Source organism: Rousettus aegyptiacus, unplaced genomic scaffold (assembly GCF_014176215.1).
Source record: "Rousettus aegyptiacus isolate mRouAeg1 unplaced genomic scaffold, mRouAeg1.p scaffold_m13_p_5, whole genome shotgun sequence".
NCBI classification, from domain to species: Eukaryota; Metazoa; Chordata; class Mammalia; order Chiroptera; family Pteropodidae; genus Rousettus; species Rousettus aegyptiacus.
The window spans coordinates 16190655-16208303 of NW_023416308.1; the positions used below are offsets into that span (position 1 = coordinate 16190655).

At 47.8% G+C, this 17649-nt stretch overlaps 1 protein-coding gene across 6 annotated transcripts in view; it reads right to left on the minus strand.

The window, feature by feature from the left end:
- Positions 1 to 17649, minus strand: part of OSBP2 (oxysterol binding protein 2) — a 159448-nt gene that overhangs the window by 70412 nt on the left and 71387 nt on the right. Inside the window, exon 1 of one of the 6 annotated variants that reach the window (XM_036221038.1) lies at positions 15747 to 16428. The exons of 2 other annotated variants lie outside the window; for them this stretch is intronic. Coding sequence is in view for 2 of the 4 variants with exons in the window: in XM_036221036.1 (XP_036076929.1) it covers positions 1314 to 1392 (79 nt within the window). In the remaining 2 variants the exon portion in view is untranslated. Of the gene's footprint in view, positions 1 to 1313; positions 1402 to 9146; positions 10591 to 15746; positions 16429 to 17649 lie in introns of those variants that run through there. 3 more of the 6 variants (XM_036221039.1, XM_036221037.1, XM_036221036.1) reach the window with 3 other exon arrangements.

Below are 17649 nucleotides of genomic sequence, written 5' to 3' on the forward strand. Positions count from 1 at the left end.
AAAATTCACCCTCAGAATGAATCCATTCACACTGATAACAGGAACATCATTTAAACCTTGCATAAAGAACATAACTACATTTGAAATGACACCATAACCAAAATAAAAACTGGAAATTAAGACCAGTCATCTAAAACTAGAAGACATACTTTAGACAGAATTCACTTGCAAGTTTCTTTAAAAGATTCTTAAGACATAAATATTTGAAATTTATTTCATTCTCCATGAAATAAATTTCAAATATTACAATTACAAACACCCTAAGACTTCAGATAGTGTTTTTAGGAGAATTTGCATGGTTAAACCTGACTCCAGGGCTGAGGTCTGGAGTCTGCAAATTTGAGAATGCCTGCACTGGGCCAGAACCTCATGGAGCCATTCGTGTGACCAGTCAGCAGGCAAAGTTAATGACAGGTTTATTAGAGATCAGAGATCATTAATTTCTAAAAGGAGCTGTTTCTAATAAATTAATTAGTGGTAAGTAAAATGAACTGCCTCTATGTCTTTAAGAATCCCAATTTTCCCCCCTAGAGTTCCAAATTATAATAGAAAACACTCATTAAGGTAAATGCATCAAGTTTAACTCATGCAAAATCTCCAGTAATAAAGATTTCAAGCATCAGGAATTGCATGCAGGAGCTTAATGAGTTTGCTTTAACCTTCAAACGGCTAAGGGTTTCCCCCCAATACTTTTAGGCAATCATGCCTGCACACCTGGGGGCTGTCACTTCAGGACCACTATCCTGGGGGCAGTAGCATCCTCAGGGCTGACCATTGCTCAAACCCGGGAGGACACTTACAGTGACTCTCTTGATCTGTCGCAGCTTGCTCAAAGGGCAAAGGAGAGGGAGTTGGGTCATGCACTAAGTACAGCCTACATCTCCTGGGGTGGCCCAGGGCAAAGCCCTGTGGGCAAAGCAGCAGTTCTGCCCAGACTCCAGGGTATGCAGGCCTCAAACAGATGCTGGGGAAAGAGGGGTAGGTGGGTGGATTAAACACCGACCGCCACTTCCACCTTCTTCACAGAAAGCTCTGGATTGATTATATTTCAGTTCATTTGTGAAGAGATTAATCAAACATACACGTCTCTTAGCCGCAGCCCCTCTCCAAAATGCCCCGCGAATCCGGAGCGCACTCCGGCAGGGTACGCGGACAGACAGGGGTTCCCCGAGGTTCCCCGAGGTTCCCCGCGCTCCCCACGCCGCGAAGGAGTGACATCAGAGGTTCGCGTGGATTGATCATGCAGCAAGCCAGGCGCGGGGCGTGCGTGCGTGGGGAGCTGGGCCTCCGGGCGGAAGCCGGGTAGCACTAACCCTTCTTAAATTTATTCAGGCAGCCGGAGCTGCAGAAGGAGCGCACGGAGGCCGTCTCCCAGCAGCCGCGTCCCTTCATCCCCGCGGCTGGGAGGCCTCGGAGCAGCCGGGCGCTACATGGCGCCGGCACCCCGGGCTCGCTCCGACACGCGCACAGCTCGGCGGGCCGCCCGGCGGAGGCGGCGGGCGATCGCGGGTCCAGGCGCCTCGTTACCAGAATGCACCACTGCCGCCCGCCCGCCACCCAGTGCACGAGCCCGTTAACCCCGTCGGCGCCGCGGGTTCTGAGCGGAGGGCCAGCTGCACCGCGGCAGCCCCTTTTTCCTCCCCGGAGTGCGCGGCCTCCGCCCACGCGCAGCCTGCTCGCCCGTGTGACCCCCAGGCCACCCGGGACCTGGGCGCCTGGCGGACTCCCTATTTAAACGTCACATTCTAATGGGAAAATCTGAGCGAAGGTGCCGCCCCCCTGCAGCAGCAGGCTTGGCGTTGCTTTATTTCAAAAAGAAAGTTGCCCTTGAAAGCCGAGTACACGTGGGAAATAGAGATGGCTGGGGACCTGATGGTGATTCCAGGAAATCTGGGGTCACCTCTGTTTCTGCTGTGGTGGCTGATGTCCAGCCACCTGCAGCTACCTGTTCATTGTCCTGCAGGAAGGCAACAGGTGAGGCCCCAGGGGACCCGGCTCCCTTGGCGCTGCTACCACACAGGGTTGCGGGAATCAGGGGACAAACGTCTGGGTACAAACGTCTTTCTCTGCCCAGACCTCTCTGAACACAACTTGCCTGGCCAGCTGTTTACAGGAGGACTTCTCCATGAAACCTCTGATGGGCATCACAAACCCCTGTCCAAATCTGAGCTCTGGATGTGCCCCTACCCTTCCCCCAGTCTTCACCACCTCAGCGGCAATGCCATCCTCCTACTTGCTCTGGACAGACACCTTGGAGTCATCCTTGACCCTTTAGTCCCTTAGACCTACCTCCTGACAGCTCTGCACTTAAAATACATCCAGGACCCTGCCCCCCCCCCACCCCACCAAAGCCACACAGTTGCCACCTAGGCCTAACCCTGTCATCTTGCCTGTGGACTGTTCCACAGCCTTCTCATCAGGTCTAGCCCACTTCCACTCTGGCCCCCGCAGTCTATACTCCATACAATAGCCTGAGAGACCCTGTTTCAGTGCACGTCAGAGTCTTGTCACTCTTTGCCTCTGTAGTCTCCAAGTCCCCTCCTTCTGCTCCAGCCACACTGATATCTTGGCTTGAACACAGTTGCTGCAAGGAGCCGGCCGGCCCCACTTGCTGGTCTCGGCCCCCATTTTACCTTGTTTATGTCTTTGCCACTGGACTATAGACTCTGAGCCCTGGGACTGGGTTTTAGCCATTGCTCCATCCCCGACAAAGCCCTCACCCCATACCACCATCTCACAGGAGGATCAGTCAATTTTCACCAATTTAAAAGTTTTCATACATACATCGAAGCTCCTGTTATAACATGTAATAGACTCAGAGAAGATAGTGCTGGGTCAATACTTCCCTTCTAGGCCTTTGAAGCAACTGAGTACTCCTTCCACCTAGAGAATTAATCCTTAGCAATTATGTTAGATTCATTGTCTCAGGGGATATAAGGCATTTAGCCACTCTGGATCTTGATCTTTTGGCTACAAAATGAAGACCATAATAATGACGCAAATGGCTACCAGTGATGGAGTGCTGACTGAGCGCCAAGCACTAGGCTGTAAGCTTCACCTGCATTTCCTCATTTAATCCCCACAGAATAGCTTTGCTTGAAAGGTCCCACCAACACCCTCTTTTATGGATGAGGAAACTAAAGGTCGGAGGTAAAATGACTTGCCCAGGATCAATATGCTTGGAACTGGCCTGTTCTGGCTGACCTTGGAGGCCACACTTTGAACCATACTCTGTGGGGTCCGTTAAGCAGAAAACTGCTCCTGGGTCTCCCGGAGGCCTCATGAGGAAAAATGAAGTGAGACTGGAGTAGAATCTTCAGTGCTTTGGGAGATGCTAATAGACATACAGACAAGTTTTACAGGACTTGCGTGTGCAAGAATAAACCCAAACCAGCATATTTAATGAGATACTCTTGAGTATCATGGAATCTGGAAGCTGGAAGAATCTTTCGAATGCAGAGCCGTGCCCTCCATCTCAGAACTGAGGAAGGGGAGGGCAGAGGGCTGAGTGCTTTGTGTTGTCCTCACAGCAAGTAAACACTGGGGTCACTGCCACTGTTTCCTTTGTTTACTTATCCTCCTCTAGAGCCAGGCCTGCTGGACATCTGTGTAATGGAAAAGATAAGGAAAAACACACAGCCAGGAGGAAACTAAAATAGCAAAGAAAAATAAGAAAGATCAAGCAGTCCTACTAAGGCAAACATACGCACTATTTACTTTCTCTGTAATTATTTTATGCTGTAAGTCACATCAAACATTGATCAGATTCTGCTCACGTGAAATAATTAAAAATCTACAACACAGCCTAACAGGCACCCAGAAGGGTGACAATTTGTCCTTAAAGAAGAAAATACATTAGCTGGAAAGCTTTTGTTGACCTAGCAGCAGGAAAGTCAAGAGACCAAGCATTCAATGACCTATGGGTAATTTCAACCGTCCTGCTGGCTGCCCTGGGCCTATACAAGTTTCCCTCCCACCCATGTGCAAGTAAGGCTGACAGCTCCAGATAAATGGCCCCAAAACTCTAAATGTGACCTTCTAAAACCAAGTGTACTAACTCTGTGACCTTCCTGAGGCAACTCTAGAGGCAGCTGCGACCCCTTCTCTAAGCTATATCGGACTCCATATCAAGACCAGCTGATTTGGTCACAAAGTCTTTGATATCCTTTCATGTCTATGGTGACTACTTCCCTTGTCAGATCTCACCTGGGTGCCGCTACTGCAACAGCCTCCCTAGAGACCAGCCTCCCCACTTCCCCTTGCTACCAGAACACTGTTAATCAGACTCAATTTCTAGTATCGTCCCTCCTTTGATCACTATTATGACACAAACACTCTCAACTAAAATTCATATATACATATCTGCGTGTTGGGGGTTGGAGGGTAGGTATATCTGTTGTCCATCCCAGTACTGGAGGCAACAGAGAAACAGGCTTAGGAAACTAGCATGAGGCCTCGGGGGGTCATGTGACAGTACACTAGAGAACCCACAACGATCTATACCCTCTAGCCCACTGTACACAATGGGAAAGGAGCCCAAGGCTGCATCCCATGTCATTAGTTGCTAAAATCTAGTTGCAACCTAAGTGTCTATCAGTAGGTGCATATTTATTTCATCAACTTAATGGAGATCACAGGGCCATTTAGACTTAGTGTATGATGGCTCCATAGAAATAAGAAACTGTGCTTAAAAACAAAATGCAGGGAGGAAAAAGGCAAATCATGCAATATAGTTATAATTTTGTGAAAACTATGCATCTATGAAAATGTTAATAGGACTACAGGTGAATTTTCTTGAGTCTGGGCTCCCAGAATGCTGTGGGGTTCTTTCTTTTCCAGGACCTAGCAAGCTATGCTGTGGGTTCCTATTTACTTGTCTATCTCCCACACCAGACTGTGAACTCAATGAGGGCAGAGACTGTGATCTTTTCTCACTATTCTCAGCCTCCAGTGTGGCCCAGCACATGGTAGGCATGCACTGAATAAATGGGCATGAAAATAAACAGATCAATGAATCGATCAATGAATCAATTGATAAAAGCAACATAATCACTCATTAGAAGCCCTATTTGGTCCTGCTTACATACCTACAACACTTTCTTGCCTTCCTAAACTTTCCATCACTGCCCCTTGCTCCTGACCCCTCTTGTGCACAATACTACACAGCCCCTTCCCCTCTGTACTACTGCCCTTGACTAGACCTTGACAGAGGTGAGCACAGGCTGGGGAGTCCTGCATGGCCAAGACCTGATGGCGGCTTCCTGACCAGAGTTGGCCACACCCCTCCACCAATATGGGAATTAGGAACCTTTGGTTCCCCCTCTGGGTCTCAGGCTTATCACGAATGAGGGGCTTGGGCCCGTGGAAGAGAGACACTGACCTTCTCCATGTTGTCTAATGAATCAAGTTCTCCAAGAGTCTGTCTAGCATACAAGTTCCTCATGAGGATATCTTAAGAATGAAGCCCTTTAAAACAAATAATTCTGCACTAAAGCCAACAAATTAATTTGAGAGCAATTTATGATAATGTGTTGCTAGGCAATTAAAATAAACTTCTGAGGGAAAAAAATTGCAATTTATCATTATTTTAGATCAGAACAATGGAAAGGAGGTGAATGTACCATTCAAGTCAGTTTGAAAAAAAAAGGAAGAATGAGACAGATTTCCCTAGGAATGGTGCCCAGGCCTGACTCTGCCCATACATATGTGCCCTCTGTGGCTAGGGGCAGTCAAAGAGGTGGAGGCCACCTCTCTGGGCGCTGAGTTTGGAGCAAGCCAGGAGCTGCATGCATTCCTGCACATGTACTCCAGCCTGCGGACCAGGTCTCCTAGGGTACCAAGCAAAGAATCGGAGTCAGGTCCCATCAGGTAGCTCTGAGGACTCTGGCGTCCTCTCAGTCCCTTTTGCCCCCAGAAATGGCCAGCCCAACTGACCCCATTTGATGGCTTATATCTGTTATTGACCAAAAGGCTTTTTGCTTGTTGAAGTCTAAATATTACTTTCACCAACAAACTCCTCAAGACAATCAAAAAGCTGGGATTTCCAAGGATTATTATCCATTATTAATGATTTCCAAGGAAATCATTTATTATTATCCATTATTACCCAAAAAGCTGGGATTTCAAGTATTCCTTGTTTGTTTAAAGAAAAGGACAGCAAAAAGAATTGAAAATACAAATCTATTGCAGAATGTTTCTCCATCTTTGTTGGTTACTAGAGAAGTATAAATTAAAGCAGCCTTGAGGTAGGTCCCTTTTAATTTAATTAAAACGATCGAAAAGGTATTGACACCTAATGCCACCGAGAGAAGAGTGAAGCGGCATGCTTGCTCCTTGCTGGTGGCATGGAATATCGGTATGCCCATTCTATAAAGAGATATTACAGCTCATCAAGGTACTGTGATGCTGCTGCTGCCTTTAACTCAGTAACTCAACTCCTGGGAATTTTCCCTCAGAAAATTATTCAAGAGAAGCAAAAAGCTTTAAGTACCAAGACATCCATTGGCATCACTCTAGTAGCACAAATGGGAAACTCAAATGCTCAATAATTGGACGATGAGTCAAAACATTAGAATATATCGATTCTATTATGGACTATTATGCAGACATTAAAATGATTATTATAAAGACAGAAAAACTGTTAGATAGAATGTGGGGTGAAAAAGGCAGAACATGAATTGCCATGTTCAATATGATGCCAAAAATGTGAAATACAAGTGTATGTACAGAGGGAGGAGGAGAAGGTGAAGTGCAAAAACCAAAAACAGTTTTGTGAAGGTGTGAGATTGCCGGGGAATTTTCTGCATTCCGAAACACATTTTATCTTACTGTGCAATCGTTCCCACAAATACGGTAACAATTGAACAAGCTACATTCAATCAACTGAATTATTATTTGAGATCCTTTCCCAAGGGGACAATGGAGGTGCAGAAGAGTCAGCTGGGAGTAGGTGCCCTGCTCAAGGAGTCTAAGTAATGAAGCCTAGAAAATGGCAGGGACACAGGCTGGTGACCAGTGAGTGGGAAGTCAGGGCAGTGGAACCAAAACAGTCTTAGCATTAGTCAGGTTGCCTGGGGAGGCCTGGGCAGGCCTGAGCTTAGGTGTCAAATGCAGGGGCCTGAGTTCAGGTCTGCAACCCACTCACTGGGTGACTTGAAGTAAGTATATGAGACAATTCTGAGCCTCGCTAACCTGATTCTCATCCAGACATGGTGCTGTCGCCCTGTTATGGACTGTACTGTGCCCCCAAAAATCACATGTTGAAGCTCAAACCTGCAATACTTGAGAATGTGAATATATTTGGAGACAGGGCCTTTAAAGAGATGATTGAGGTAAAATTAGCTCATACACGTGGGCCTTAATCCAATATGACTGGTGTCCTTTTAAGAAGAGGCGATTAGGACACAGACCGAGGGATGACTGTGTGAGGAGACAATGAGAAAGAGGCCATCAACAAGCCAAGAGAGGTCTCAGAAGAAACCAACCCTGCTGATACCTTGATCTTGAACTCATAGCCTCCAGAACTGTGAGAACATACATCTTCGTTGTTAAAGCCCCCCAGTCTGTGGTGTTTTGTACAGCAGCTCAAGCAAACTAATATACTTCCTTTTGTAGAGCCTTGAGATGATATTCTCAGCACGAGCAAGTACTCAAAATACATCTGGAAAAAGGAAACCATGTCGGGGACAGGGCTCAGAAGCCCTGAAAACCACTGCCCCAGACAAAGCCTGTGTTGGAGGAGTGGACCTCAAGAGTCCATCAGTGAATTGATTTAACTGTAAAGTTCAGAATGGCTACAAGGCTCTGTCAAAGCTTCTCCTTTGATCTCCACAGTGGCTGGAGTGAGGTTGGGCAAGGTGCCCTGATACTGGTAAAATTAAAATTCAGTGAAGTTAGGGGTTTTGTTCAAAGTTAAAGAGCAAGCACAGACCAGATAAAGGTCATGAATACATTTAAAACCCCAAACTCCATTCTGTCCCCACCACTACAAATAAGCCTCTGATTGGTAGATCCTAGAACATAAATGTTTAGAAATTCCATAGCACCACAGCCACCATAGACAGATTCAAAAGATAAGCAACAAAGAGAAAATACTTGCAAAATATATAACTGACAAAGGAAAAATAGCCGTAACTTTGATTCTACAAACCAGTATAAAAATACAAGTATCGAAACAGTAAAATGCTTATATGAATCACAAACTACATATGAGTCACAAAATAGACATGATTGGTCAATAAACAGATAAAAGTACACTCAGTCTCATTGGTAATAAAAGAAATGCAAAACAGAGCAAGGAAATGCCTTTCCCTTCACCCATCGGAGTCAAAGAAGAATAAAGAGGACGATGGGGTAGCATCTGTTGACAATCCATACTATCGGGAAGCATAAATTTATGCCTTCTTTTTAGCTGACTATTTGATAGTGTCTGTTGATATTTATCATGGCTACGCACTTATAACCTAGCAATTCCACACCTAGGAATCTATGCTATGGGAAAACTTACACCCATGCAGAAAGATGCATGTTGAAGAAGGTTTACGAGAGCACTTTCTGAAACAATAATAAAATGTAAAGAATCTAACGGTCCATCAAGAGGGAAATGAGTAAATAAATTACGATATACTACAGAAGTCTATGGAGTTATTTTTAAAATGAGAGAGGTCTATTGGTATTGGCATGTAAAGATCTCCAAAATATATTGGTAAGGGAAAAAGCAAGCTGCTTATCACTAGGCACCATTTGATCTCATGTATGTATATGTAAGTGTATGTGCACTTACTGGCTTTGTAAATGCATGGGAAAGTACCACTGTTAACAAATGGGTGTGTATGTATCTTGGGAGAGGAGTGAAATGGAGGGAGGTGATGAAAGATGACTAAGTTTTATTTTATATATATATATTTAGAATAATTTAAATATTTCACAATCTTGTGTCTCTTAACTAAAGTTTCTCAATAAATTACATTTGGAAAGAAAATACCAGAATCAATTCTTGCTTTTGTTGAAACCTATTAGACCCTACTAATGATTCTCTAATGGTAGAAGGTCAGGCATGAAGGGAGGTGCATAATGAGTGAATCTGGGGGCAGGAGGGCCCGGAAGTCACATCAGAGAAGCCACCACATCAATGCACACAGACCAACCTGGCAGGCAGCAATCAGAGAGGGGCTGGATCATTTGGCGCACCCGAGGCACAATCCCCATGAGGCGGAGGAACAGAGCCGCCCATGGTGACGGGCCCTGCAAAGAACGGATACAGCTGCAACCAGGTGTGGGAAGCAGGAGGCTCTGACAACTGTCATCCAGCCAGGCTACAGGCCTCGCCGCCCCCCCTCAGCCTCCGGGCTGCTGCAGATGCTCATGGCCCCAGACAGCAGTGACCTTGAGAATAACGGCTGTGGCTCGGGGATGAGGCCACCGTGTGGGTATCCAGGCATCTACCTGCTCTGGGCTGCATGGTCCAAAGAGGTGTCAGGAGAGGTGCCAGAGAAGGAGAGAGGATGTTGTAGGCAAATATAGACAGAAGACACAGGGAAGGGAAGAAGTGACAGATGTGTTGTTGCACAGGAGAGTCAATCCTGAATGCAGCAGCCCTGTCTGATGCCTTCCTTAGAGCCTTTACCATTGTAGGCCTGAGTCACACCAACTGCTGCTCTTTGAAATACCCTCCTTCCCGGTCCTTTTGCCACACACCCATTGTCCTCCGACCTCCCCCGTCCTAGCTCCCAGGCAGGAGTCAGTTCTCACTCTCATGCTTTTTCTATTCCATGCCAGGGCCCAAGCGATGGCATACATGCCCACGGCTCACTGTCCCGTTTCCTTCTTTGTGTTTCTGTATCTGTACCATCAGTTAGTCCTCCCCTCCAAGCTGCAGACCTCCACGGCCACACTTGGATGTCCCTCACATTTGACCTTATCCCAACTGAGCACAACATCTCCTCTTTGCTTCCTCATGGCAACCCTTCCCTCTCCAGACAATTCTTTCTGCCCCTAAGCACCAGGCTGGAGGCCTAAGGGTCAGCTCCTATGGCTTCTGCCTCTCTTTGGGCCCCTACATACAAGAGCCGCTAAATCCTGATGACATGAAATTAAAAATAGTTTGCAAATCCATACCCTCTTTTACCCCTGAGGCAAGGGGGCGGAGAGAGCAAACCACCCCCTGGCTCACTTCCAAGGTCTCAGCTTCTACTTTTATCCCTGCTGATGCATACTTCATGCCACCATAGGACAATTTACTGAAATACCATCTGCTCCCTGTCACTTCCTTTCCATGGCTCCCTGATACCCAGAGCAGCAGGTTCAAGTTCAAACTCCTTGGCAAACCACAGCCCACTAAGAACTAAGCCTGTGGGCTTTAATAACTACCCATTCCCTAATCCCTGGCTCCACCCACTGCTCCTTCCTCCCATACCTTTGCTCACCTTGTCTACGCACCTGCCTTTCTTTCCCTTGGCTGGCTCCTGTCATCTCTAAACACTGGGGGTATGGGTCTCCCCTCCCTATCTGACAGTTGCCATACCAGAGAGGGGATGGACAGCTACTTGGAAGAGGGACCTTCCTCAGGGTTCTCACCACACCCTTGCGCATCTCTTGTTACATCCATTACACTGACTCATAAGGATCTTGTCTGTTTCCGGCAAATGATCAGCACCTCGAGGACCAGGCCTGGGTCATACTCGACGCATTAGTTTCCTAGGGCTGCCACAAACTGGGTGGCTTCCAACGACGGAAATTTATTCTCACAATTCTGGAGGCTAGAAGTCCACCATCAAGGTGTTAGTAGGGCCCTGTTACCCCAAAGACTGTAGAGAAGCATCCTTCCTTGCCTCTTCTAGCTTCTGGTAGCCCACGGTGTTCTTTGGCTTATGGCAGCATAACTCTAATCACTGCTTCCATTTTCACCTGACCTTCCCCTGTGTGTCTGTGTCTGTGTCTTCATGTGCCCATCTTCTCTGTATGTGTCTGAGTCTGAATTTCCCGCTTCTCATAAGAACACCAGTCATATTGGATTAGGCACCATGCTCATGAACTCATCTTAATGTGGTTACATCTACAAAGACCTTATAACCACAATTATAGGTACCGGGTGTTAGGACTTTAACATATCTTTTGGGGAGACACAATACAACCCACAGCACTCACTCTGGCATTACCAATACCCAGCACTGAACCTGACCTGCATGCAGCAAGGCTCAGTTGACCCCTGTGAATGAATGACTGAGCCGGTATGCTCTGGGTCGGGGAAAGGGTGGTGGGGACGGGGCAGGGCGAGACCCAGAGGAGGAAGACAGCTTGGAGGAAGCAGTTCTGCACCTGGGTCTGGAGGAGGTGGGAAGGGACATGTCCAAGAAGAAGGACGGAATGTGGAATGGAAGAGGAGGAAGAGTCAGGCTGCATGAGAGGCCTTGGCTCTGCTTCGCAGTGCAAGGGGCTGGACCAGCCCTGGGAAAGGCTTTCCAGGCCAGGCTGAGCAACTGCCTTCATACTGGAGGGCAAGGAGCCAGGGAAGATTGTTAGGAGAGCAGTGACAAATGCAGAACCAGTGTTTTTTAAAGATTAATCTGCCTGAGGCATGCAGGAGCAAGACTAAAATGGTTCCACCCCAATGCAGGGAAGCAGCTAGGTCAAAGAATATTGCAAAAAGTCAGCGGATAATGAGGACCTGAACCAGGGCCATGGCAGCACGGCCTGAGGGAAAGGACAGAATCCAGAGAAAATGTGATAGAAAAATGGATAGGGCATGGCCTCAGGGGGCAAGGAGTGAGAGGAGTTGAGGCTCACAGGGACTGGGCTTCAAGGCAGGAGACATAAGAACATAGGGGCCAGTAACTAAAAATGGCAGCCTGGGGAGAGCAATGTGCCCAAAGGGGCAGTAATTGAGTTAGCCTCATGAAATGCCATTCAATTAAAAAAGCAAGTTCCCAAGTAATCATTGAGGTAGGATGTGTGTACCAAGCAGCTAGAAGAAATCCACATGCTTCATAAATAATTCAAGTTTATGGGCAACAAGCACGTCTTTTTATATCAATGCCTGGTTCCCAGGTTGTTAACAGCAGGCATTTTTTTGAAGAAAGGTCTCCAGCCAAGGGAAATAGAAACTCAACTAAATATCCTTTAAATTACCTCATTGCCCCAGGAAATAAAAATCAAGGCAGTTTGCAAATGTGACCACGTGACAGCAGCGGCCAGATGGAGCTGCTTCGTGGGCAGGGAAGGCAGGCACAGAGGGAACTGCACACCTTGGGGACATCTCTGGGATGGGCAGAGGTTCCTAGACTTAGGAAGCCCTTTCTAACAGAGCCACCAGCAACACCTCAGGCTCCCCAGAGAGCTGGGGACAGTCCATTAGGAGCGCCTCTGGCTCTGGGAGACAGAATAAAGATATCCCCTTCACCATCACGACCACCACCACCACCACCACCAGGGATAAGCCATTCCTTCTCTGGGCCTCAGGTTCATCATATTCTGAGGCTGGCCTCATTAATTTCCAAGGGCCCTTCCACCTTCCAGCTCTGCTTACTGCTGTGGCTGCTGTCACTATTGCGAGATCACAAGCCCCATCCCTGGGTGAGGATGGGAAGATCTGGCAGATATGGAAGGGAGGGTGCTGCTGACTCAGTGCAAAGATGGAGCACTGGGTTGTGAGCTTGGATACCAGGGTTACCGTGGGTGTGCTGCTTTCTGTGCTATTGGCTCATCCGTGAGACCCTTTCCTTGTGCTGGAGAGGCAGATGCCACATTCAGACCTTGGACAACTATGATCTAATCCCTCTGAGCCTTACTTTCCTCATTTGTGGAAAGGATGGTAATGTTTCTTATCTCACAGGGTTGTCAAGAGAACTGAGTTACTAAAGGAAAGCCTGGCCTGAAGCAAGTTCCCAGCCAGTGTTAGCTGCTGTTATCACGGACATGTGGGACATAAGCAGGAGAAGACATGCATTATTGGAGGAAAACCCAGTATCTGAGAGAAAATTTAGGAGGGAGAGTGGCAGCCTCTCCCTGCAGCAACACCTTCCCCACCACGAATGCTTTCCTGGCAGGGGTTTCTCTGAACAGGGACCTCTCACGGTCTTTGGCATTTCGGCTCCATTCCTCCTGGAGGGAGCAGTGCTCTTGTCCTCTTGCCCAAGCTCCACTGATGGCCAGCCAAAGGCCCTGGATGACAGCAGACCAAGGACAGACCCCTCCTTGGGAACACCACCTCCAGCAGGGCCAGGCTACTCAAAGGCAAACTCCTGAGGCTTTTCATGGCCCTCATGGTTTGAGTATAAACACCAGTGTGAGGATTTTGTTTTAACATACTCACATTCCTCTAAACACCACTGCTGGTAGACTACGGCAAGAGACATTAAGGAAAACACTGGGCAGCTACAATTCTGTGTCTAAGTTATATACCAAAGAAATGGTACTTACTCTATATTACGAATGATGAAACGGAGGCTCAGAGAGACGAAATCATGGCATATAGTTACTAAGAGGTAAAGTGGGAATCTGAACCCAGGTCTTTCAATCTAAAAAGCTGAGTCTCTTTTCACAACGTAGCTGTTGCTACCAACCCTAACCTCATTCTACCGGGAACCTAAGATCAACTGCTTCATCAAAATGAAATTTTGTTCTATTGCCAAATATTTATCACTATATTTTTATTTTCTGCCTTTGCCTTGAGAAATCCAGTTAGAAAGGCTCTGTTCATATTTTTCAGGTACATCATACAATTATGCATAGATATAGGGTTGCATGTGATACAACCAAGTGCGGAAGTTCTTAACGGAGACTGTGAGCTGGATCTAGGACTGGGCATTACCCAGTCAACCCTCAAATGTTACCTTCCTTGGTTACAACTTGATTCCATCTTAACTATTGAGGAGGTTTTAAGTTGCTCAGACTGTGAATAAAAATAGGTAACCTGATTGCATCACAGGTGCAGTGCATGCTAACATATATATATCCCAACTTGATCTAGTTACAGAAAACTTTTGGGCCATAAATGTATTTTCACAACAAACAACATGCAAAGCTCAATACACTGTTTTTCCCAAACAAAAGTAATGGCCTGCTGCTTAGCTGGCCTGCCATCATACATTTGAGACTTCACATTTTTATGAAACAAGAATGTGAAAGTATAGTTATGAGTCAGTCATCCTTCTAGACAACTACTCTCTAAAAAGATTTATTCATCTAACCAAAATACAAAGTGTTTATATAGTAGGTAAAAACATACCTACTCCAAAAGAAAATGCTTTTCTTAACCACAAAAAAAAGTGGTCAAGAATAATGTAAATTGAGTATATGTCAGATGTACAGTTATATTTTCCCCTTGTAACCTTTCCTCTATACAGAACAATGGCCAGAGACAAATAGTACCTGAGTACAGAGTGGTCTGCTTTATGCAAGTAATGCTTGCACATTCTTGGCATGCATTTCCATCAGCACTGCAGCACCATTGCAGCTCACACTGACCCTAAAACCAGCACATCAGCTCACATATCTTTTCCATCTCTCTTTCATTTCATCGGCACTGTCAGGCATCCAATGATCTAAGGAAGCTGCCCACTAGAATCATTTCTGATGCACACAGCTTAGGCCAGACAGACAGAACAAAACACAGATCCCAGTCCTACAGCATGAGCCCGTCAAGATTCAGAAGCTTCATTTACATCCATCAGGTTAAAACGGGTGCCTCACTCGGCTTGGAATCTAGCACTACTAGGTCTCTCCAGGGCTCTGAGGATGGTCCCTCCACCTCCACCCCTTTCCGTCCACCCCTTCACCTCCCAACACACCAAAAGTCCTTTGTCAGGTAAATAAGGCCCCCCAACAGTCTGCCCATCAGATTCTAGGAGTCAAGCAGTCTACCTGTCTGACCTTGCCAGGTGATGGAGATAGGAACCGAATGCTGGTAGGATCGAAGACAGAGGTGACCCATCAAGTTTAAACACATCTCCCCCTTCAGCAGATAGCTCAAGGCAGGAGGGGGCAGCTTTAGGTACCTAGGAAGTCCAAGGTTCCTCTGGCTAGGTATTTGCCCAGCGTGACCCCAAACTGCTTACTCAGAGGCACAAGCTGGCTGGAGAAGGGCCTTTCCTCTGACAGGCACTACTGAAGTTTAAAATCCCCTTTGCGTGCTGGGAAAACACACACACACAAGAAGGGAGTGCCCTCCCCGTAACCGCTCCAGAGTTCCTCTGCTTGAGTCCAGCTCGCTCACAACAGCCAGGTGCACAGAAGTGACCCTCGTCCCTGAAGCCCTAGTTAAGGCAGCTCAAGTGCCTAAGGAGACAAGCGGAAGGTAGGAAAAGGGCTTTACCTCTGGCTTACAGCCCCAATGAAGGCTTAAACCTGCCTTCCCTGCTAAAAGATGGCTGGCCTCTGTCTGGGCTGAATTCCAGTGGCTGGGTTGCCCAGTGTCAGCCTCCTGGAAAAAGAAGTGAAGGTATTGCTCCTTTGACACCAGTCTGGGCAAAGAGCAATTCCCAGTGCCATGCAGTGGGCTGCCATCTAGGGTGTGGAGGAGGATATGCCGTGTGACTGTCCTCAGACTTCTGGCTAAACCCTCTTAGTACTCTGGCTTGTGAGGGCAAAGGGGCCTGCCCTCTATCCCAAGACTGAGCCCTCAGCCTTCCAGGATGCTCAAGAAGAGGACTAGAAGAAATTTACAATGGAGAAGGAAAAATTGAAAGCCCAAGAGATCCCATGCCCCAGGACTCATCCTCCCCAATCCTGCTCTGCCTGCCCCAACTCACCCCAGGGATGGGCTCTTGGGTGTGGAAGTGGGTCCGGCCCCGAGGCTGCGGGGACCCTTGCAGCGGCCGCCGCTGCCGCCTTCCCGCCGCCGCACTCTTAGTCCATCTCGGTGCAGTGCTGGCTGCCACCGCCGCGCCAAGCCGGAGAGAAGGAGGGCGGTCCCGGGATTGGGTGTGTGCTGCCCCTTCAGCACCGCGGACAGCGGCCAGCCCGCGCGCTTGCTGCGCAGCCAAGCCGAGAGGAGCAGTGCGCCCCGCTCCGCCCGCTGGTCTGTCAGCCTGAGCGCGGTAGGGGAGCCGCGCGCAGCATCCTCATTTCTAGCCTCCTCCCAACCCGCCCAAGGAGGCCTCCTCTGCCTCCCAGGACCCTGCTCCAAGAGCGAAGGGTGCTGCAAGAAGCCACTTGCCAATCCCCGGAGGGCCGGATGCGACTCCTTCAGCCCAGTCTGGATAAGGGATTAGCGATCTCCTCCCGCCCAGCAGGCTAGACAAAGGCGGCCTCTCCTTGGCGGGATGCAGGCGGGCAGCGGAAAGCGAAGCTCAGTCTCTTAAAATGTGCGAGCATGGCCTGGAACCCGAGCTGGCACTAAGGGCGCTATCGCGGCCCAATCGAGGCCAAAGAGGGCTGGCCCTTCAACTAGGCGAGCGAGGGAGGGGCCCTTAGGTGGCCCTTAGCCCGAGCTCTCAGTTCTCCACCGTGTTATGCCCTGGGGTTGCAAGGTATTAACCAGTTAGAGTCTGTCTTAGGAGCTAGGAGAGAGAGGGCTGTTTGGGGTCCCATCCTCACGTGAAATTCAATTCCCTCCCCCTCATCCCTGGTGCCAGAGTGCCAATCAACTAACAGATGAGACTGCTGGAGCCTGGTGACATCATGCAGAACCACTTCCATGTTTTTCATTTCTGTTCAAATCCCTCCTTGTCTCCAGTCAGGAAAGTCCAGGCTGAGATGTGGTTCTGGCTCTGACTTCGCTTCTGTTACAGACCAGAAACATGACCTGACCCACTCCCACCTCGGCCTTCAGTGAGCCTCATTTTCTCCTCTGGGACGAGGAGACAGGGTGGAGCTCCATTTGGTTCCAAGTCTGAGACAACTCAGGCTATCTGCTGGTGAGAGGGGAATCCACAGACTGGCCCATCGCCCCGAGCCCTGCCCACTTCATGGCCTCCCTCGGGCCTTTCAGGAGTCTAAGACGAGGAGACCCTTCTTTTCATGGGACTAAACTAACAACTCCGGCCTAATTCTTTTTAAAACAACCACAACTTTTATGCCTCATTTGCTCAAATCCAAAGACATCTTCATGTTTACCATTTGGTTGGGCCCCAGTTTATAATGGGGAAGATGATCATGGCTGCTATATAAAGAGTGCAGAGCTGAAACATCCACCAAGGGCATAGTGGGAATGGGGGTGGGCATTTGCCATTCAGCAAACACGGCAAGTGGAGAGCAGGGGCCCCTTCAGTTTTTACATCAAGGAAGAAGAATCACAATCCACATATGCGGTCTTAAAAAATAGGCAAAACCATTACTTCTACAGTATTTTAATGTGACATCTTTTTTTTCTCCTTTTAAAATTACTTCCAAGAGTTTTTAAATTTTTTTTTTAAAGTAGCACACCACCAAAATTCAAAGACAAAAACAAGTCAGGCACCCAGGAGCACAAGGTATGTGGGCTTCCTGCTGCAAATGGTCCCAGCCATGAGACATCCAACATTCCAAACACCCAACATTTGCTAAGCAGATATGTTGACACTTATGAGGAAGGGCTCAAATCTTTGTGCATTTTCTCATTTGGAATGGAATTTCTTGAGGATTTTGTGCCAAAGGATTCTTTACATTTAATTCCTTTAATTGTCTAACTTATGACACATTAACTATCACCGGCATGTCTACAACCTCATCTTC